We start from the raw sequence: 22,966 nt of genomic DNA, 5'->3' as shown, positions 1-22,966 counted from the left end.
AACCAACATATTTTGTGACCCAGTAGAAGGCACGGAGCATATGCTTGTGAAGTGGAATGAAATCAGCCGGAAAAAATGTAAAACCCCACAGACCAACGGATGCGCACATACACAGGCTGACAAAGTGGGGTTTATTATTCAAGATAAACAGCTTTGCTCTTTGTGTATGCATTGGCTGAGCGGTTGATAGTTTACTCTAGAATTGTTATATTTCAGTTTAAAATCTTCCTTGCTGAGTAATTCTGTTGACGTCCTCGCCTTTTTTGGACCTTTTGCGCAACCCAATGTATATTTTTGTAGGGCTTTCAGAAAACTCAAACAGTAAGGTTTCGCAAAAAAAATTGATTAAAGCTAAAAGTTTTTTTTGCATTTCATGACAAATATAGCGGCAGTTAGAGAACCGCAGAGCTTATGAACAAGCCTACATAAATCGTAGAAACCGATAAGGTGAGACGCAAAGGGAACGACTTCTCTCTCAAAATGGATAAAATATTCATAAATCTCTTGATTAATGACACTCATCAATCACCTGCTACTCCTGTCATCCTTTCCTATGGTAAATTGAATGTCAGACGCAGTCAGGCCTTCGTGAAGTGTGTCAGGGTTCTGTGCAGCAATCATCATGTTCCATCTACTAGTACTAGCTACGCTTGGAGCTTCCTACTCTCTTATTCTCGCAGTGCCTGTGAGATCAGGTACTGTATCGCTGGATAATTATGCCAGCGCATGCTTTTTTATGCAAAATTCTTTTCATCAAGTTATGTAGTTTTACATGCGTGTTAATGTTCCGTATTATATTTCATTTTGTAGAAAAGCAGTGCATTATGTATGTTCTATAGAAAGCAAAAGTAATTAATTTTATTTGTGCATCATACTGCTATGAAATATATTGTGTATTTCAAAAATTAAATTTAGTTCACTTTAGCAAATAACTCCTGCACACTGGTAATGAAATATTAATCAATCAATAGCCATTTCGCTATTATAGCAGTTTCTCAAACGAAGGGCTCCGTTGGCAGCCATTCTTTTTAAGCAGATGTGCAATAGAACTGATGCTAATATTTTGTGTAAAATATACATGTATATGTCTTCTACATCATTTTTAAATTTTCGTGGGTAAACGATTTGTGATGTTAGTGATATCAAACCCTTCATCGCTTATAGCTCTGACTTATAGCTTGTGATGCTCAAGATTTCTTTCCCGTTCGCCTGCATAGCTTGTAAAGATTTTCTACCCAAATTGTCACATTGATTTCACGACGACAAATCATGAAGGCATTTTTTGAGGACTTTGTCTTTAATTCAGGCAAAACGCAATTTTGAGTTTCCAGTCATTTGAGTGTTAAAGAGGCTGATTTTTAGGAACTAAACAAAGTTTTAAAACCAAATATTGTTGGCGATTTGTCGGAAGGCATGGAGCACGTGTGTGTAAAGTTTGAACGAAATCAGCCAGAAAACGTGGAAACGCAGACTAACAGACAGACACAATGACAAAATGAGATTTAATAATTGCGATATTTTATATTGTTATAAATGTTGTCCGTTATTTTGTCCGAAGCTCCACTTGGGCATTGAGAAAAAATATTGCCTTGTGCAAGAATCAAACTCCTGATTCTCTGCGTGGTAAACCAACACTATAACACCTGCGACAACACCTTCCAGCTTACTATGAAAATACAGCAATTATGCAGATACTCGCACGAATAACTGATGGTAATGTTCATTTGAACTGACATACATGTATTATCAAATAGATTTTACTGTATGTATTAAAATTTACAAATATATTTCAATACATTTACTAACTTTATATATATTTTATACTTTTTGTATGTTTTATTTATATATGTAATTTTGTTTTATAAAAAATTAATACTTATTGTTTTTGTTTTACAAAAACAAAAAATTTAGATTGTTGACAATACTTTTGTTTAGTTTTTATAGTTGCTCTTTTCACATTAATAAATCTTTCCCATTTTTCAAAGTAGGATGTATTAACATACGTTGTAGATGAATCACCCAGCTATAAAATAATAAAACAATCTCAAAATAACTGATCTAGTTTACATTTCAATCAACTAAAATAACCACCATGACATCATTTGCCCATATGAGAGATATTCTCATCAACCTGTGGTTTCCTCTGCAGGTCTACAGGAAGTGACAACGTGCCGTAAGAGCTTAGCTGATTTGCATGAGAACTTGTTCAGCAATGAAATTAGCATGCCATGCTACAGGTGAGTCTGCCTTACTCAGGAAGACCTTGCCACTAGTATGCCAATGTTTTCATTTTTCTAGCTTCAGTTGCAAGTACTATTGTTATTGTTTTTATTATGATATGTAGGTGATCATGAAAATCACCAATATGAATAGATTCAGAGAAACACACTCTCACAACTTTCACTCTTATTCACACTTTATAGTGTCGTTATTATTATTACTATTATTATTCAGGGATCAACATGAGGCTCTCATTGCATGTAACTGTAAAACAACGAGTGCATGGCAGTAAGAACTAAGCGTCTAGATTTGAGTCGAGCCATAAAATTGGGTATTGCTATGGTTGACTATTGCATCAAAAACTGAACAAAAGCTTGCATAACGTATTATCTTGGATTTGATTAAAAAGCACAATATTGCAATATCCGTGTCTGCTATATTCTAACTCATATGTACTACATATGCTTTAAATAGCCTGGGCACGACTTGAAAACTTCACTAGTTGTGTAAACTTCGCAAACTTTTTTACCTGCCCTCTTCTAAATGGCTTTGTTTTCGAGTCTGAGATTCAAAGCATTTTCTCCATTTACTTAGTCTAGGAGACTCTCTGAGCAGAAATTTTTCAGCAACCTCTTTTCCTGTTTTTGATATAGCGCCAATCTTAGTCCTAAATATGATCAAAATGTTGGATTCTATGGTAGGAATATCAGCAAAAAATCTTATTTTCAGCAGAGTAGGGAAAATAACTCCAAGTCCATTTTAGCTATAGAGTTATACATGTACCAATATTAGCCATAAAGTTATACATGCCACTGTATTAGCCATAGAGTTATACATGTACCAGGATTAGCCATAGAGTTATACATGTACCAGTATTAGCCATAGAGTTATACATGTACCAGTTTTTACCATAGAGTTATACATGTATTAGTATTAGCCATAGAGTTATACATGTACCAGTATTAGCATGCAATGCATGCCATGCATCCATTATGCGGAAATCTCTCAAGAACTTTGATCTAATATGAAATCATTAGAAAAAGATTTTAATGTGTTTAGCTGATTCCCTATTAAACTGAAAGAATGAGTCTATAAGTTGATTTATTCATTACAGCAAATTATACAGAGAGTGAAAACCATAGATATAGTAAACCCATAGATATAGTGTTTGCTATATCTATGGTGAAAACACTCAACAGTTGTACATAAGTTTTGTCAATTCAGTTGATAGCTAACTCTTATGATTTATTCAGTGTCCCTGAGAGCATCTCCGAGCTGCTGCAGCAATGCAGGCCGTCACAACCCGTCCACATGCTGGTCGCACTCAAAGTTCTCTTGACTGACCTTGGCAGTGGACCCATCGCTTGCAATGACCTTGCTAAACCGTCACCTTTGCTAATATCAGGTAATGTTGGAATAGCTTTTTATGAATAGTTCGTGTCAGGAAAGTTTTAAAGTAATTGTTCTATGGCCAAAAACTGAGACCTGCCGCAACTTAAAAATAGTGTCCAGAAGTAACCATTTTTTTCAATGCAGTTTTATGGCAGATAACTGTGCTATTTTAAAAGTATCTTAAGGTATCTGGCAAAAATCAAAGCCAGTAAACTCTTTCGTGTGTTTCTAAGTTCTGACTCTCAGAGAGAAGCAAACTACGGTAGCTTATTGTCTCAAAATACTACTTTTGCCATGTGCATTTAAGCAAAAATATTCAACCATCTCTGCCGCTTAAGTTCTAGACTCTAGTTTACTTTATTCCGTTGTACATTAATCAACAAAATTAAAAAAAAAACATATTTAGAGAAATAGAAACTATGGCATGTTCTTTAATTAATCAAGTCAATCTTTAACTAGTGTTCAAAGATTATTTAGCTTTGTGCAAAAGCTTTCTGCTATCTTAACTGACTATACACTATGTTTCCATTGTGTGGGTTATACAGATTTGGAGTTGTACGTGTGTTGAGTTATTATATGATAAGTGTTGTAACAGAGTTTCGCATGTTGCGGATTGACGTGGAAGTTTTGTTAACAAACATAAGAAATTCTACTCTAGAAGTCATGCCGATGCATTTCTGTCGCACTTAGCAGAGCGTGCTCAAATTGAAATAGGAATGACTGAAGTATGGAAAATGTTTAAAACGGAATAGCTTGCGTGGCACCTTATTGCGTATCATTCGCAAACGCTATTTCCATTTTTCACAAACATAAAACATTAGAAACAAAATGGAAACCCTGTTTCCATGTTGTAGATGATACAAACTTGTGTATTAACTGCATCATAAAAATATAGTGATAGCACATTTAGTGATCGGTATAAGTTTTCCTGCGTATATACTTTTTCTCCTGCAGATGCAGATGGTGCGCAAGCTTCTCGTCATGTTGCCATGTAATAAAGACATACACTTAATATACTGTCTGTGCATTCAATCACTTCAAACACTATGACATGTTGGAAACTGTTGCCAGCGTTTCATATTTTGCGTTGGTAGGCACTAGTATACATTCATCAATGAGTCACCTAATTACAATCGCTACTAATAGAACTGCGAGGAGGCGACTCCCTTTAATAAATTAGACTTATCGCTGGAATGAATCTCTTGGAGGCGTTATTGCTTTAAGATAATCTGATCTGACAAAAGCCGTTTTTATGGTTAAAATTAAGTTAATGACCAGCCATTAACCAGCTAACCAGTGTGATTCGCCTAAAAACTATTTAGTACTAAACCATAATATTCTGTTTAAGTAGATCTGCAAGAATTCTTGCAGCCACGCTGTTAAGCACTATGAAGATTACATGACTAATACGACTGTCGCTTCTCACTGCACTGTGATATTTATACATGCCAAAATTCTAAACCTCCAAAGAAAATGAGTTTAATTAATTATTAATTGTTTCAAATTTAAAAATTAAAATTACCTAATTTTGACATAAAGATATATTACTGGTTAACACCTTGAAGTCTGGGATCGTGATAATTCTGGATGTTGTTTTTTCATCAGATCCTATGCTCCAACAAAGTTGACTGTGCAGTTTCCTAACTTCTGGTTTAGCTGAGATTTCAAAATTTTTGTTGCTTTGTAATATGTTTTTAGTACAATTTCAAAGTTTTAAATCGATCGGACCACTAATTTTCAAGAGATTGCCAAAATACTAAACACATTTCAAACTAGCAAAGAAACAGAAAATGGTTGTTAACAGGAAATCAGTTTCTAATAACATACTGATTAAAGTTCTTGGTAATAAAGGCTCAAAAATAAACAAAACTCAAAAGCTTCTCCTTGGCACCAAAAGAACTACATTAAAACTTATATGTTTTTCTATTCATAACACATACACACTCTATCAGACTCGGTGTGCTGGAGTCATTATGTTTCTTCAGTTATCTCTAAAACATCACTTTTTGTGTGAGAGTAAAATAAGAACTATTTATTCAATTTTATTTCTGCTTTTCCCTTGTCTGCTACAATTTGAAAATTGAATTTGAAATTATATTCAGTTCAAAAGGAATTGTGCTATTCTAAGTGTTTTCAGTCAATTAAAAGTTATTAATACAGTCTGAGATCAGGATATCAGATACCCGGTATCTGCTGTGTATACAAAATAAAGCTTCATAGTGTTAAACTGCAGAAATTCAAAACAAAATGCCACAAATTACATCACTTTATAAGCAAACTAGCTGTGCTACCCGGCGTTGCCCAGGTAATAGAAAAGTCTTTGAATAAAAAAATGAAAAATTTAACATATAACAACATTTGCCATTTTAACTTTCAAACTACATATCATGAGAAAAGTGTTTTGTCTTATAAACAATGAGAAGTAGTGAGGGTTGCTCGCTGTTAGCCAGTTTAATAATGTGAGTGAACAGCATCTCATGACGTTATGCTATGACCCGTCATACGCAAAGCAGTTAGGTATTTGCTCTCATATAATGACTTATATTGGCAAGCTAGCAATTCGATTTCTGTAGTCTAGTGGGTAAGGCGTCAGACTGATGAGAGTCATGGTTAGAGATCAAATCTTCTTCAGTACGGAATATTTAATCCAAGATTTTAAGATCTCTATCCAGACAATCAATCCTACAAACGACAAATTTTGAGAAATATATAGACGGTGATTTATATATGTTAGTAAAAAGGAGTCAGCTTTTATAGCGTGTATTGTTATAAGTTAATGTTAATTTAATTGTTTGTATCTCAATATAGACTGCAGTGGAAGTATCAAGTGCTTGAGACAAGCATTGAATGGAGACCTTCCCAAACTGTTTGATTGTGCGAGTGATAGGTGAGTCATTCTGATAATTAGTATATATATAACAGATACATTTATGTGAGAAGTTATGAAGAAGATTTTCATAAAAATATTCAACCTCTATGATAGCCTAACTGACTTATCCACAAAACTTGTTTGTACAACGACTTCAGAATGTATTTACCATTTACTTGTTATCATATTTGTTTTGCCAAATGCTTTTTTTTCAATTTATGCATTAGATTATGCAAATTACACACAAACTAAAATTTTTTGGTTATTTTTTGTAGCCAACAATAATATTCTACAAAAAAACTTTAAGAAGCAGCACACTTGCCTTTTAAATACAGTTTTTTAAATGTTGGCGTTAAAATTAGCAAATGAAATTCAAGCTGTATTTGCTTGTTACCAATAGTAGTGCTGTTTATGAATTACATAAGTTTGCTTTTTACATTAGCTTTTATCTTTGGAATTTTATAAGAAAACTGAACTAAATTATTCTAATTTGCAAGTAAGTTTTAATAGCTAAAAGAAAATGCAGTTTGAGTATATTTCCGTAGCTACAATGGTAGCCTATAAAGGGTTATCTACTCTATGCAAACCTCCTTTGTCATGAGTACATAACTCTTTATGGGCATAGCATGCACATACATGTACATGTCAATTAGTTCATTTATTTTATGTATTTTTGAAGAATACTTATTAGACGCTAGTTTTCACCTGTGTGTTAAGTGTGACAAGAATAAAACTTGTCATGTGATAGACATAAATGAGACATCTATGCCTCATCTATGTTATTGCTCCTCTCTAGCATCCAATATTTGAAATAAACCAGAAAATGGATTATTTTTGTTAGACTAATGAATAAAATAGCTAATTTATACTTGGCAATTTATGACTTAAATTGTAGTATATAATAAATATTTATTAACCATTTGTAGAACCTAGTTATTTAAATTACTCACATCAAAACTATCAAGGAGTTGTCTAATTTGATTTTTTCGACATGAGCAGACAACTCTTAAAACTAATTTATATGATTGCTGTAAATAGAGACAGGCCTATTCCAAAAGATGCTTATCTAGCCTGACAAAATGAATGTCCTTTTGCTGTATTGAAGTTTTCACCAAAGTTAACCATAGTTTCAGAGGTGCAACTATGAATGACACTCTGGGGTGCCTCGCTAAGAACCCTTGCCCCATATCAGAGATGATGAGCTATGTTATACAGAAGACAGGAGATCAGCTTTGCTCCTCTGGCCCGATGTGTATAACTGAGTACGGAGTATTTGAAACTGTGCCAAGTAAGTGATAATTTATGCACAAAAATGCATATTCACTATTTTTAAGTGTAATCATCGGTGTTAATGTAATGTAAATTTACATACTCTATTATAAATTAACGTATTTACTGCAAAACATAAACAAATTTTGCTTCAGTGGAGTTAAATATCACATGGAGTTAAATATAAAATTTAATTACTCAAATATTGCTTTGTAGTGCGTAGCCTGTAATCTATATTTTCTGGCATCTCAACTTAGCTAACAGTTTAGAAATGGAGGAATTTTATGCCCTGCGACCATTTTTATACATTCCTTACTAGGCATGTTGGGTTCAATCTTTTACCTAACAATGAGCTCCCTATTTTTACATTAATATACAAATGCTACAAACACTGATAATATAAAACACATAACTTGAATAGATACTTATATCTATTCTTCCACATTTATGACGCATCATGCTACATCCACCTTTTAGTACCACAACCTATTTGTTCGACCTAGCAGATTGACTAGGTAACTACTAGTAGGTATGACTACAACTTATTTGTTGTTGAAGAAATAGTTGTCACTCAATAATTCCTGATTTCTGTCTTCACATTTTTGTTTTCTTTCTTTTGGTATGTAACGAGAAACATCATTCTGTTGATGGCTACCAACAAAACGCTATAAATACTAGTCAATACTAAAAAGAGCTCTTAGCCTCAATTAGTAAAAACATGCCAGAGGTTCTCAGTCAAAAATTGGTTAATTAGGCTGTAGCATTTAGTTCTAGATAATGAGCAAGTCGGGTTTCCCTGTATGAATTAACAAAAAACTACGCCAACGAGCAAAGCTATCAACTGTTATAGCAAATCTTCATAGACTATGAAATAGATTGTCTGTACGGTATATGATGGAATATTTTGATGTACCAATTTAAAAGCTGTGGCCATACTAAAATGGCTACACAGATGTTAGAGAGATAAGATCTGCGGGTAGATTTGATATGTTTGACAAGAGGCATTAGGAAACAAAAGAAATCTGCATCGGCTTTTCCTTTTGCTACTTCTTCATGAATTCACAAGCTGCTTCCATTTTTCCTATTTTTGGAAATAGAGCTAACCAATTATAATCAACATAAGCTTAGAATGGGAAATGTCACGTCATGATGGGGTTTTGCAATTATCGATGACTTCATCATTTTAATGTTTTTACCGCTAAAAGTAACATCATCATCTCAAGTGTGCTTGTTTACAGGCAAGTGCAATATGCAGAACAACACCAAAATAATGATTTCTTCATATGCATAACTACGAAAGTGAATTAGAGGAGAAAGCCTACATAATCTGTAGCTCATCCACTCTTTAGTGCTCCTATAACTAGACTTGAGCTGAATAACTTATTTCATTGTAACCTGGAAACTCATGAATTGTAGACAGCACATGCCGAGAATGGACATGGTTGGATACAGCAACTGCCCAAAGCTATAACTTTGTGGCACCGGGGGGCACAACATTTCAAACCGATCGATGTGGGATATTTGAAGACACTGGCAGCATCTGTTATAATTAGATGAAAAGTTGTTATTCAATATTCAAGACTCGCTGTTATTATTCCAAATATTCTCTTTAGATGTTTTGTTATTTTATATACCTTTGGTCAACTTTTGTTAAATTTGCTTTGTTTTTTCTTACCTTCCGGTAGCTTTTGAGCTTTAGTAGAGCTCTTACTCATTATAGAAAAGCAGATATGATATTTTAATAATCCAAAAAGTACATTTATGCTGCTGTTTTGCAAAAATTTAGCACATTAGACAGCTAAACGAAAACCTGTTACTTAATAAATCTGGCAGTAGCAAACCTGTTAAATGGTATCTAAAAGGAAGTGTCTCGCAGGAAACCTTCAAAAATACTTCTTGGAATAGGCAGAGTGAAATGATGGTACATCCCTAATGGACATTAATGTCATAAGACATATCAAAAGCAGGAGGTGGTATTACTTCATCTTAGTGTATTTCTCCTATATCTTGCGTCATTTGAGATTCCAAGTAGAATATATCAAGGCATTGCTAGAGGACAAGTTGTAATATTTTCCATTAATACATGACTCAACTTGAAAATTAGTTATGCAAAGAAAGAAAAAGGATTAGATCAGGTAAATGGTGGTCAAGAGATGAGATCTCGATAAAAATATGCATATAAAACCTTTCCTAGTTCAGCACCGATGTGGAAGCTGCCAGCATCCGCAGCTGGCATATGTTAGGTTGTCTCCTATGGTTAATGTACTAAAGTTTAAAAATAAATAGGGTGGTGTGACATCAACAACAATTAGCCAATGCATAAGATGACTGCAAGAGATCCAATAAACTAGCCTCTTTCATAATCAAGCAACCCGATTGGCTACTTAATTGGCCAATGGAGGTTTTCGTACTTGTACTTTTCCAAGCTCTCTCCTTTTCGCTTGGCGATTTCGTTTACCTCTTCCTCTAAATTGTTCAAATGATTGTCATGGTTACCAGGAAACAACTTCCTGTTGCACCAGATAAGCTTCATGAGATACTCCATGTTTGGACCGCACATACCCTGTAGAAAGTCAGCGAAGGTGATGTATTCATGTATCAGGCCTTGCGAGGCTCTATAGAGTTCTTGCAGTATAATCAACATGGCAGAGGAATAAACTAGCATGCTTTCATTGGTATTCAGCCCCTTACTAGCTGAACAGAGAAACTCAGAGTTCTGGTTAGAGCAGATGTGACAGTTTACTAGCATAATTTTGAGAAAACCAGTGGTATTTTAATTAGAAGTGATTTCCTTATATAAAACAATTCACAATAATATGGGAAGTTTGCGTGCAAGCAGTAGCATGGGTCAATGACAAGCATAAAAGGCTGCCATAATTACACGCAGACAGACTTAATAGACTAATATATTTACAGTCAAACTCAGATAACTCGCCCTCGGATAGCTCGAACACATAGTTAACTCGAATGGTTGTGTTTGGTCCGTTCCCACGCAATGATAAATTGCTTTAGATAACTTAACCTCAACTTCATTAATTCGAATAGTTTTTTGCCCAACGGCTACCGAGACGGTTGTTATCGCTTTAGAATATCACTTTATTCCAAGCCATAGAGATAAACCTCAACTTTTATTAGTTCATAGGCGTCGTTATTAACATCATCGGCAAAATATTTTCGTTAACAACTTTTCTAAAGGTTTACAAAAATTTAATTTTACCAAACATCCGCTTAGCGATGGTCCTTCGAAGGCAAGGAAAAGCGAGTTAACCTTTGGATAAACTTAAAGAAAAATTGGCAAAATTGATCTTGGTTAAATCGCTCATAAGAAAAAAATTTCTTTTCTTCTGCGCATTTTAACAGCGATCAAGTTTTGCCAATTTTAATCTGAAAACGTCCTGGCAGTCACATCACCTAAAACGACAAACAAATCTCAAGTGATAGAAAAATCTCTATACTCTCTGATAAGACTTTTTAAAACTTTACATTAGAAGCATTTAATTTGAAACAAGCCATTTATATCTACTAATAAATACATGGACTTGCGACAGTGCTCTGATAACTTGAATGCTCTGATAACTCAAACACTTTCGTTCGATCCCGTGAAGTTTGAGTTATCACTGTTTGACTGTATATATATATATTTTTTTAATTATAGCTAGAAACGCTAGTTTCATGAACAATAATATAAAAAAGCACTCAATACACCTTGTGTAAAATAAATTATATATAATGTATAATATGGAGAGTACTTAGCTGCTGTTAATCATAACAGATCTGTTTTGAACAGACATAGGTCTTCTCTCATCAATTGGTAACTTTTCCAATTACCACCTGATGAGAGAAGACCTACATGTATGTCTGGTCAAAACAGACGTGTCATGATTATCAGCAGCTAAGTACTCTTCATATTATACATCTTCTACAGTAATACTTCAACTTACGAGTGCTCCAACGTACGAGAAACTTGAGATACGAGCCAGCTTTCAAGCACGTTTTAGCACTAACATACGAGCCATGTTTGAGATACGAGCACTTGAGTCAGTTGCTAAGTATGCCGGAGGTGTTTTATGAGAACAGCATCACTATGTATTTTTCAACTGCTCAGGTTATACTGTTGTACCGTGTTTTTGTGCACGATTTTCTGTGCAGAATTATGTGAATTAAAAGTACTGTGCGTAGACCGAAAGTTTGCCAGTAAAATGAAAGATATTACAAAGAAAAAGCAAATGATAACAGTCGATATTAAACGGAAAAATATTGAAAAATATGCGAAATGTGTATGCGTGATTCAGCTAGCTCGGCAATATGACAGAAATACATTCATAATTATCAAACAGAAGGATTATATTCTGGGCATTTAGTTCGCAAAAGGACTAACCATAGTTTCTAAACGGTGCAGCGATCTTCACGACCGCTGATGGCATTGGACAAACAATTGGCCGGTGACAGCGTAACTGAAACGATGCTATGTGAAAAGGCCGGCGCTATCAATCCAAACTGTTTAATAGACATTCGTACAAGTTGGCTAGTGGTCGTGCGTTAACCATTTGTGGCGACACCTGTGTTCGTCCTGATCGCAACATGTTGCAAGGGCGACAAAGGCAAACGTCCTTAGATAGGTTTATCTTAAAACGGCCGGCTAGTCGTGAAAGCGAAAAAAAGGAAACATTTCTCGCTAACCAGCGAGAAATTTCAAACTAGGAACGCCGAAGAAATTTTAATTACGTTTAGTTGAAAATGAGAGTTTGCTTTTTGGTTTGCTTGTAGGTTTGTCTTTTAACACTTTGATAAAATCCAAATTTACCAAAGTCACCTGTTGTAACGAAGGATAACTTATATCTCCCTCCCTGGCAAATGCGAGTGTTAACTGCTATTGTATGTATTTAATTTTACATTTTAATTAATCACATTTCCTTGCATTGTTTTTTATTTGTTGCTTTTTAAAAACATGTACTACGTAAGGACAATAACCAACATGTTCTTTCTGTTATAATATCTTGTTTTGAGTGTTTTATTTGCTTTTTTTAGAGTATGGAAACCAATCAATATATATTTAATTGTTCTATATATAAATGAATTGCACCAACATGCGAGTAAATTGACATACGAGCTCAGTCTCGGAACGCATTAAGCTCGTAAGTTGAAGTATGACTGTATATATATATTTCTCAAAGTTTGTGTGCATGTTTGTGTGTTCCTCCAACTATAGCTATTACTAGAATAGCTGTAGCAGGACAACGCTGACGCAATGTCATGGCGTACCGCCATTAGAAGCCTAGCACGTATTACCTAGCTTACTGGAATTTTTCATTGGCAACGTACCAGGGTAATAGCAAGTGGTAGGCAACTCTCACCACTACTCATTGTTTATAAGCTGAGTTTTAATCACCCAGGCAACGTCGGGAGTCACAGTTAGTTATATATACATGTACATCTCAAAGTTTGTCTGTGTGTATGTGTGTAGATTTTGGCATGAACTTCAGTATGTCCATAGCTATTAACGTATAACTATCAACATTTAGGAACTAAATGCTCGCACTCTGCTGGACTTGAAAAGTCGTGAAGATTGCAACAGCAGGTTTGTAATCAAATTGTCCAACCACAAATCTATGATGGCCCTTACGATTCATAGCTCTTACTATACACTATATACCTCCTTTTCTCAATTGCACGCGCTAAATGACGTATTAATTAAAACTATGAAATACGATGCTTTTTCATCCTCGCCGTTCTAAGGCTAATTTGTTTTCCACAAAACAATATCAATGAACATTTCTCTCGAAATTAAACTTTGGTAATCGTATCTCAGTTCAGCGTCATCCGTTATAGTAAAAGTGAATTCGCAAACAGATAAGTGATAATAGTTTGGTTAAAAGTTTACTAGAACGCAAACTAAAACTTCGTTCAAGTATGTTTTTTGTACGCTAAATTCATAAGTTAGATACAGTGTTAATGTTACATGTCTGTCTTGAAGTTAAGAACTCTACACGTAGTATATTGTAATGTTATATTTTCTTGTAGATGATAACCACAAAATGCACTAAAGTTATTGTACAGTAGGTACCTAGAGTTACTAAGGTTAACATTATGTTTTGTTGTTATTTTTTAATGATGATGATTTTTACCAGGAGGTGATTGCATCAGATAACTACTGTGGGTTTCTATACCACCCTATACGATATTTTCGTCTTGTGATGCCAACACTGAAACGAACTAAAACCATGTAATCGTATACCAAATAATTTTTCATTGTAATCGTAGCAAAACAGACTATATTTAGCCATTACTTGCTAATGATTTCACATTTACATTTAAGCACTTTTACAGTTTTATTCTTCCGCCTAACTTATTTCAACAAAACACTTCTTTCATGATGTGAAATCTAAAAGTTGCAGTTGTTTGAAAAAGTTTCAAAACCTTTACAGTTGTTTTATTTATTTTCTTAATTCATTTGAACTGCACAAAAACACTTTTCCCATGATATGAAGTTTAAAAGTTAGAATGGTAAATGTTGTATATGTTAAATAAAAATAAATTTTTTATCCAAAGACGTTTTTGTTACCTGGGCAACGCCAAGCATTCATCTAGTATATATATATATATATATATATATGCATGAGCAATCTTTATATTTCTAATCAGCACAATAACTTTGAGGGTACGGCTGATGAGATCGGTTAGTAAAGGCATCAGTCTAATAAGCAGAGTCTCACTGGTTGAATTCACATCTTGGTCAGAGTGTGAGTTATCTCATTATGAAATCAAATTTGAGATAATTTTTATTCACAACCAAGTCCTTTTTCAGCCCTAACGCCTTTATGGATAGTGAACCCGCAATCCTTTTGACACTAAGACCTGGGGAGTATCAAAGAAAATCAAATGCAAAATTTCAGACTAATCGCTTTATTTGACATTAGTTTCTCTAGAGGACATAACCACGGACAAACAAAGCTACATACATACAGAGATGTAGCCTAATATCTACCCTGGTCAACCGTTATTACAGCAAAGTTTTTGTTTGAACTTTAGTAGAACTTGGCTTAAGATAGCCTAACAATAATCGCAGCAGGGAATCTTATTACATGTATTTCTGTTTATTGCTAGTAAACTCTAGACTATTTCGAGCCTCTGTCAATCAATAATAGTAATGTTGCATCATTATTGCAATACAGACACTCCCCAACTTACGAATGAGATATGTTCTGACCGGTCGTTCGATAAGCGAATTTGTTTGTTCATCGAATTTGTTCGTTCATCGAATTTGTTCCTAAGATGTCTTAGTTCATTATTTTGTACGGAACGTATGTTTAAGGATTATATATGTATGTTTAAGGATTATATATGTATGTTAAGGCTTGTATAAGTAACCTATCTTAGTTTGTACTGAATTTAAAGAACACTAAATAATAATAACACAATACACTCTAAAAAGATGTGTACAACTAGAGAGAAACAGTACTACTATAAAATGGTATTGCATTTTTTCAAAAGTGTTGCGGCACTTCACGAATATGTTCGCTGCGTAATTATTTAGAAAGATTGAGCTGCTATTTACTGCTTACATAAAACTGTTAATTTAATGATAGTTGCAAAGGAAAGAAATTAAACAGAAAAAAGGTAAAAAGAAAGAGGAAGTAAAAACTGTGCAGCAAAATCAGTGGCGAAAAGTCACACTACTTGGAAAAAGGGGCGCAGTGCAAAATCTAACATACGGCATCTCTGTACGAACATTTTTGACATACGTACAACACCATTCGTATCTACCACTGTTTGTAACACGAATGTTCGTATGTACGACAGTGTAGTTCGAAAGTTTTGTAGTTTGAAAGTCAAAAATGAATATTACTACCTTAATCTATATCACAAAAAAATATCACAAAAATAGAGCATGTCGAATATGCTACTTTTAGCTGCTCTATTTTTTTCAGTTTTTTGCTATACAAGCATATTATAGTGTATTTAGGAGACGGCAGTAGAGATGTGTGGATGGAAACATTCGCATGGTAGTTAAACCATGCGAATGGTTTAATGGTTTATATTTTACGAGCATTTTAACCGTTGTCAAGTTTTGTCAATCTTAATCTTAAACCATCCTGGTAGTCAAATTATAACATTAAGAAAATGCAAATAATAGAAAAATATCGATACTTTCTGATAAAATTTACTAAAATGTTGTGTAAGTTCCATCTTTATATACACTGATTTTATATGCGTTATACATGGACATGGTTGGCTTATGTAGCCATCTGTAACCGTGTCCCAACACATCAGACAGGGCAGTCACCCTTTAAGAAAAGACTTATTTCCGTTTCCTTGATTACAATTTGATGACATACATGGTGACTCCTGAAGCATGGGCTATAAAGTAGCCCAGGGCTTGGTCTTAAATTATTGACACTAGTCTTTATTGATTGACACCTTATCCAGGAACTCTTTCATCTTGCATTGCATCAGACACATTGTGCCAGGTTACAAGCGGTGTGCCAGGAGGTGCTAACAATCTTTTCTATAATAAGAGCCGTGTCTGTCCGTCTGAAGCCACGGTTGAAGACTGAGAAAAAAGATTTCATTAAATGGGATTTGAACCAGTGACATCGAGCTTGGCATGCTACCACCTGAGTCAACTATTCGCACTAGTACGCTTGCCAGTACCATATACCGTGAGAGATCGTCATGAGTAATCAGTATATAGAGAAATCGTCCGTGAAGTGTCTGAGTGGTGTAGTGGCAATGTGCTCGCCTTTAAATCCGACACCCCGGGTTGAATACCTGTTCAATGCAATCTTTTTTCCTAACGCTTTCGGCGTGGCTTCGAACGAACGGACGCTGCTCTTATTATGTAAAGATTATGTTTGAAATCATTACGCATATTGGCACACATGATGATCTCTCACAGCAGCCCAGACTTCCAGGTTACTAGCTGTTACAAAGCAACAACCTTCTTATTTTCAGATGCATAATCAAACTAGATTGGCTCACTTCACTTGATAAAATGCATATATGTACTTTGCTGACTATGAACTTTTACTACCCTATACAGCGGTTGTGTACATTTAAATAACAAAGGAAAAATGGGCAATTTTTTGTATTTTGAGATGAGATTGTCATTTTTACATGCTACCAAAATGTGTTTTATTAAAAAACAAGAACCTATGAGTAATATGTTATGCGGACAGCACGTCTTATTGGTTGATCTACCATAAAACCTCTATTTGAATTCTATGGCGCTGTATTTTACAACCCTTCTTCTATAGTGGCGTACTATTAGAGGTGGCAATTAAATAAACGTAGCGTTCAAATCGAGGTTTTACGGTATTTGTCAGCATCACAGATTATTTTGTAGCGTTTGTGCGCATAGCCACATCTATATAACCCATTGGCTACGCCCTTCATCCATGCGCATAATCATATGTTATAAACCTTTACATTGAATAAATCCATTAGCTTATCTTCACACGTACTTATTACATTCTCCCGGTAAGAGATTTAATATACACAAAACCTTCACTAGAGAGTACAATGTATATTAATAGGTTCAACTGGTCGATGACTTATCAACAACTGAAGTCCTTCACCCTTTTAGCGCAGCTGTCACCATATATTAAAAATTCCCTAGAAATTAGGTAAAAATCCACCAGCGATCCAGAGATCTACATCGCTACCAACTTACATGAGAATGGTAAATTTGCCAAGCGATATCTTCAAGTGGTGCTGGTCCGAGGTATGTGTCTACGTTCTCATTGGCAATGAAGAGGTTGAGCTCGATTCTTGTATCGCCATCTGGATTGTGCAGCGGATAAAAGGTAGTCTGCACCGATATGTAGCCTGTTTCTCTCTCATTCAGGTTTTGCTTGACTGACTCAACATTGTCTTCGTGAATACGGAAGGCAATACCAAGTACCTTCTCCTAGCGAATTACAGCGAACAGTCATAGTTTAACAGACGACAGGGAATATTCAATAGTACTGTGCTTGAAGTAACAGTCAGTATGCTCGAAAATCACTGTTTCCATGACACGCATTTGGAGTTGTGTGCTCATGTTGAGTTATTGTGCGATAAGTGTTTCAATGAACATTCACATATCAGGGATTTGTTAAAAATAAGATTTCTACACCAAAGTTTATAGCGGCGCCTTCGGAACTGATTAAATTGAAAGGAGAACGACTGAAGTGTGAAAAATGTTTAAAATGGAATAGCTTGGACGGCATTTTCTTGCAAAAACATTCGCAAGTGCTGTTTTCATTTTTCGAAAGCATAAAACATTCAGAAACGATTTCCAAATAATAAAACTCGCTTGACTTGCAGGTTTTAGCCGTTTCCATCCTGCAGATAACGACAAACTTGCAGATTAACCGCACCACCATGGAAACATAGTGAATGTTCATACAAAATAGATTGTAGGTCAAACAGTGGTTGTTCATACAAAATAAATTGTAGGTCAAACAGTGGTTGTTCATACAAAATAGATTGTAGGTCAAACACTGATCACCCAGTGAGCAGACGAAACTCGAAGGTTGATATGTACTAATCCCCTGTATTCAAACATGTTGGCGGTATAAGCTATAAACTTATTTCATAATACGAGGAGGCTATCGTCTGCACAAACAGATACGGGAGTTTTCATATAACCTTTCAAGTTACGGATGCACCTGTTCAACGATATATGGCGAATAGGTAACATCGCAGTGGGAATTGGTTGATGTGTTCCAATCAGAAGTCGATTTCAAACAACCTTTTTCAAGGCTAAAGATTTGAGTCTATAAATCAAGTACGGATAAAACCCTCGGATAAAAACCTCGACAAATTTGATTGGGTTGCTAAGAGACCAAACAAATGGCATATTTAAATACAAGCCCTAATCAGGTTTTATTACTGCAGCGAAGAAACAAAAAAACACACTTGAGTTATGCCAGAAACGATGTCGACACCAAAAGCTGTTGAATGACAGGTGCGATATGGCTAGTTCATATCTCCGTGTTACACGCCATTACATTAATCCACTTAGCAGGTGGAGCTATGGGTATAAACTCATAACTACATACATGTAGGTCAACCTACGTTCCCTTCTACATGTAGATGCTTTATGTGAAATTTCTAAACTTCGCTAATACCTGCGCTGATTGTATATTGGTCAATTTATTAGAGCTCAAAGAAATTTGTAGCGATTCCATTTTATTATTCAATTACCAAAACAGTGGTCTGCATAGCTCCCTTCCCTTTGTGAACTCTATATAATGAAAATCAACTTCGTAAAAAAGAGATAAACTCAGACTAACCTCTCTGTCTTCAGATTCAAAGACGGACACAACTCTGCCAGGCTGCAAAATAAAAATATAGAAACCGAATTATGCACCGACGCCAGGCCCAGAGGGTATGCATGAAAGGAAACCTAAATATGGCACATATTCCATACATATCATGTGCTCAGCAGCATAATAATGTAATAAGAAGGTCCTCATCCAAGAGCTAACAGCTGGGACCACAGGCTATTACGCGGACTAACTGCTGAGCCTCGCTCCGGTGATCTAAGCCATCAAAGTAGATGAAAGCACGACATTTGAAGTGACGCAAATCATGGATAAAGCTGCCATAAATTAGGGTGTCCCCTCTCGAGCTGTCACTACATAGAAGTGAAGTTAAGCCACTAACACCTAAGTTTTAACTTGATGGAAACTTAAAACTTTCCATAGACAAAACTGATATTGCAATCTCAGTTTAAAGAATCAACCACAACTCACAAAAAATCTGTCTAGACTAGCAATCTAGAGATTTAATCTGGCTGAAAATATTTTTTGCGATACTAAAAAAAAGGGATTTTTAAAAGAGGATTCTTTCAAAGTACGACAACAGATGATTTTTAGCTTCAACTTCTTTAGAGAAACGAGAAAGTTAAGATTGTATGATGTCAATTTACATTTACAATGTCAAAGAAAATTTTCAGTTTTGCCAGTAATTTATGTACGGCAGTGTTACACAAACTCTTCATTTAAATTGGCACATTGAATATAAATTTAAACAAAATTTTAGTAGATTTTATCAGAATGTATCGGTTTTTTCTCTATTCATGTTTGATTGTTTTTGATGTTTGAGGTGATTGGATGTTTCAAGATTAGAATTGACAAAACTTGATCGCAGTTAAAATGCTCGGAAGGAAAATACATGCGGAATGACATCAATAGCTGCTATCATTGTTATAGTTGATATTGGCTATTGCGTTCAAGTTGCAGCATTATGTGTCTCTATTATGTCGGTTTCTTTACATTTATAGATCTCATAATTCCACTTTCACTTGATCTGAACATTTTAACCGCGATCAAGATTTGATCTTCATCTCAATCTTGAAACACCCCAGCAGTCAGATCACCTCAAACATCAAAAACAATTGCAAATTATAGAAGAATACTGATATTTTCTGATAAAATCAACTGAAATTTTGTGAGTTCATCTTTAACGCTGACAGAAAGAAACTGACCATGTTGGGTAAATGTAACAAAGGTTAATCTGCACTAACCCTGCCTGGTTCTCCTCTGTGATCTTCACTCCCTTGCCAAAACCTTCTCTTGAAGCCTTTCACGTACCCCGGAATTGCTTCCTCATATGGAAAGCCTTGCTTCCACAAAAGTGAACCGTAGCCAAACACATACATGCTGAGGCTGAGATGGAAATCAGACACCTAATCTAATTCCTGTATTTGTTCCTTGAGCAACTGGTTTTGATTGCTGCTACAAATAAATAAATTGCATTTCACGAGATTCCCAATTCTAAATGGAGAAAATAAACCGTAGCTTAATGTAAAGAAATCAAACACTCGAGATCACTAACAAGGTCACTGACAGTATTTGCATTGCATAGCGTCAACTGCACTTATTAGATATAAAGGTTTCCAACCACTAACTTATATATTATTCAGCATTCCAGTGACTCTTTGTAGCAGGTTATGCCAACATAAGAAATTCAATCCGTAGACCAACACACTTTTTCACCGACATTTCTTTTTGGTCAAGGCGCTAGCTGCTAAATATAGCTGTTTTAGTTTGACAATCACATTAAAGGAATGAAAGTCTCAAGGTTTGCAACTTGTTCTGCAAACATACAAAAGGCCTAAGCAATGACTCGCGTCCCTGGTGCGAATGAAAAACTTTGGTTACTGGGTTGAGATTGCTCCACTGGCTGATATATGTCATGATGACTAATAGAACTTCGAAAAAGGATGTGAAATTAATGTCTATTTTATTTTAGACATTTCAGATTTGGAATGTTGACTTGAAAAATTAAGTTCACAAAATAGTACAAAGTACATAAACTGAGCGTTTTCTCCTCATCATCGACTCCCAAGTTTATTTTAAACAGGTTAGGCAAACCACCGACCAGCAAGCTTTTGAAAGAGCTAGTAACCATAACCAATTTGAAAGACATACAAATTAATGACATAAAATATAAAAAGGTTTTTCCAAGGATGTCTAAACCAGCAGTTCTTAAAGTCCTAACAGTAAGGTGCGTTAGTAAAAGGGGCTCTGTGAGTGTAGTCCATCTTATTTAATTTACTTATATCATTACCATATGTATAATTTTCCATTTACAGTGGATTTGATGAGCCTACTAAAAACACATACGACTTTTATATCACTAAAAAGTTAGGAACCACTGGTTTAAGCCCTTTATAGACTTCTACCAGGCCAGTGCGATTCACACCTTATTTATAAGCAGATAAAAACGACTCGTTTCATTTTACCGAGTTGACCACAAATCGGAATTCTGATGTCTACCTCTCAACTTTTGTGAATTCTTCTTAGACTGCGAAATAATAACACTAGTTAAGGCCTTCATCTTTCAGGCCGTTTTAATATTATTGTAGTTAAGGCCAAATTTATACCCATATATCTAGACGCCATAAGTATCATCGTTGAGCTCGCTTAAAAACACTTAGAATAGCAGAACGTTTTGTAGGGTACTTACTATTAAATAGTTGCGAGCGGACAGGTTAAAATTTTTTTATTAACGATTGTTAAATGATTACAAAGCAAGCCAATCAACTATCTTTCTTACCTTTAGTTAAATTTACAACTTTTTTTAACCTAGTACTACCAAACTAGCTAATATGTTGAGAGATAGATTCGTAAGCTTCCATACAATCATTCTCCTAAACGGCACTGTCACATATTTAGTAAAATCGATTCCAGCTCAAGATCAGCCATTGCAACCCTTGCCAACAGAACGCAACGTCTATTCAGTAATTATAGCCCAAGTTATCTTATCGATAATTTACGCATTAAATCCTAAAATACGTAAAAACACTGAATGTTTTCAGTGTTTTATCCCAGACTAGGTATACCATAATAAACATGGAAAAGACAATCGTTTCCACGCCATCATCATATATAGTTATTACTGTCTATAATCATAGAGACAGAGCAACTTGAAAGACAAGAGCGGGCAAATTCAAATAGAGTATAAAATATCTATCCATTTATGCTTTATTAATTTTTAATAGCACCAACTGTTTATCTGTCGAATAAACCTTGTCAAAGTTAAAACTCTCGTTTCCCATACTGCAAACGAACATTAGCAAAATGCTAATTGTCAAAAAACTGCTAAATTTATACTTAGCTCATACAATGAGCATTTAACCAATCAAACTATGCATCTTTTTCATATTCTAATTATAAATAAACTTACATGCTGAAAATACTGCTAACTTTATTTAAGTAACTCACCTTGTAAGTAGTGTATGTCGTACCATATAAGTTTTAGCTGAGTTTGATGTAGCCTGAATGATACGTATGAGCCTGAATGATAACGGTGATCGCCGACATGGGACTTTATATCCGAGCAAAACACCTACCGAAAGAAACGTATATATTATGCTCAACAATAAATTTTACTTAAAGCAATTAAAATATAAGTTTAAACAATTTTTAAAGATTTTCTTTAATTTTGTTAGTTTTTGTGTAAGAAAATTTAACATTGTCAAATTAAAGCAATTTAAATACAATTGCGTACATCAACGCTTTCTATGTAGGTCGAAGATGATGAAATGTTGCGTTACCTCCAGCTTGCCCTTAGCGTTTGCTGAGAAATTGGAAACACTGGAGAAGGCAAGCGGCTGATGAGAGAGGAATGGACAATCACAAGTGCTTAGGGATGGAAAAGCTATCCCTTCTTTATTCCTGTTCGAAGGAAATTATTTCTTACTTTTGTATTTACAAGAGGTTATCT

The 22,966-nt window shown here is 34.9% G+C and overlaps 2 protein-coding genes across 4 annotated transcripts; one reads left to right on the top strand and one right to left on the bottom strand.

The window, feature by feature from the left end:
• Nucleotides 1–565: 565 nt before the first annotated feature.
• On the top strand, nucleotides 566–9,512 carry LOC137408265 (uncharacterized). The gene is made up of 6 exons (XM_068094715.1): nucleotides 566–695; nucleotides 2,150–2,237; nucleotides 3,474–3,625; nucleotides 6,421–6,499; nucleotides 7,609–7,769; nucleotides 9,167–9,512. The coding sequence occupies exons 1-6, from the start codon at nucleotides 623–625 to the stop codon at nucleotides 9,301–9,303; spliced, it is 690 nt and encodes a 229-aa protein (XP_067950816.1). The 5' UTR covers nucleotides 566–622; the 3' UTR covers nucleotides 9,304–9,512.
• A 226-nt stretch (nucleotides 9,513–9,738) lies between these two features.
• On the bottom strand, nucleotides 9,739–22,513 carry LOC137408266 (putative glutathione-specific gamma-glutamylcyclotransferase 2). Of its 3 annotated transcripts, none has more exons than XM_068094717.1 (5): nucleotides 22,465–22,513; nucleotides 20,262–20,472; nucleotides 19,027–19,068; nucleotides 17,421–17,657; nucleotides 9,739–10,313 (listed from the first exon to the last, which is right to left on the bottom strand). In XM_068094717.1, the coding sequence occupies exons 2-5, from the start codon at nucleotides 20,394–20,396 to the stop codon at nucleotides 10,131–10,133; spliced, it is 597 nt and encodes a 198-aa protein (XP_067950818.1). In that variant the 5' UTR covers nucleotides 20,397–20,472; nucleotides 22,465–22,513; the 3' UTR covers nucleotides 9,739–10,130. The 3 variants fall into 3 exon arrangements, with proteins under 3 accessions (XP_067950818.1, XP_067950817.1, XP_067950819.1); XM_068094716.1 differs by lacking the exon at nucleotides 22,465–22,513 and adding an exon at nucleotides 21,797–21,952; XM_068094718.1 differs by lacking the exon at nucleotides 22,465–22,513 and adding an exon at nucleotides 21,797–21,952 and having other exon boundaries at nucleotides 20,262–20,469.
• Nucleotides 22,514–22,966: the final 453 nt, after the last annotated feature.

This window comes from Watersipora subatra, chromosome 11 (assembly GCF_963576615.1).
Source record: "Watersipora subatra chromosome 11, tzWatSuba1.1, whole genome shotgun sequence".
In the NCBI taxonomy this organism is placed as follows: Eukaryota; Metazoa; Bryozoa; class Gymnolaemata; order Cheilostomatida; family Watersiporidae; genus Watersipora; species Watersipora subatra.
Note: the sequence above shows the minus strand (reverse complement) of the source record. Positions and strands in the feature narration are given on the sequence as shown.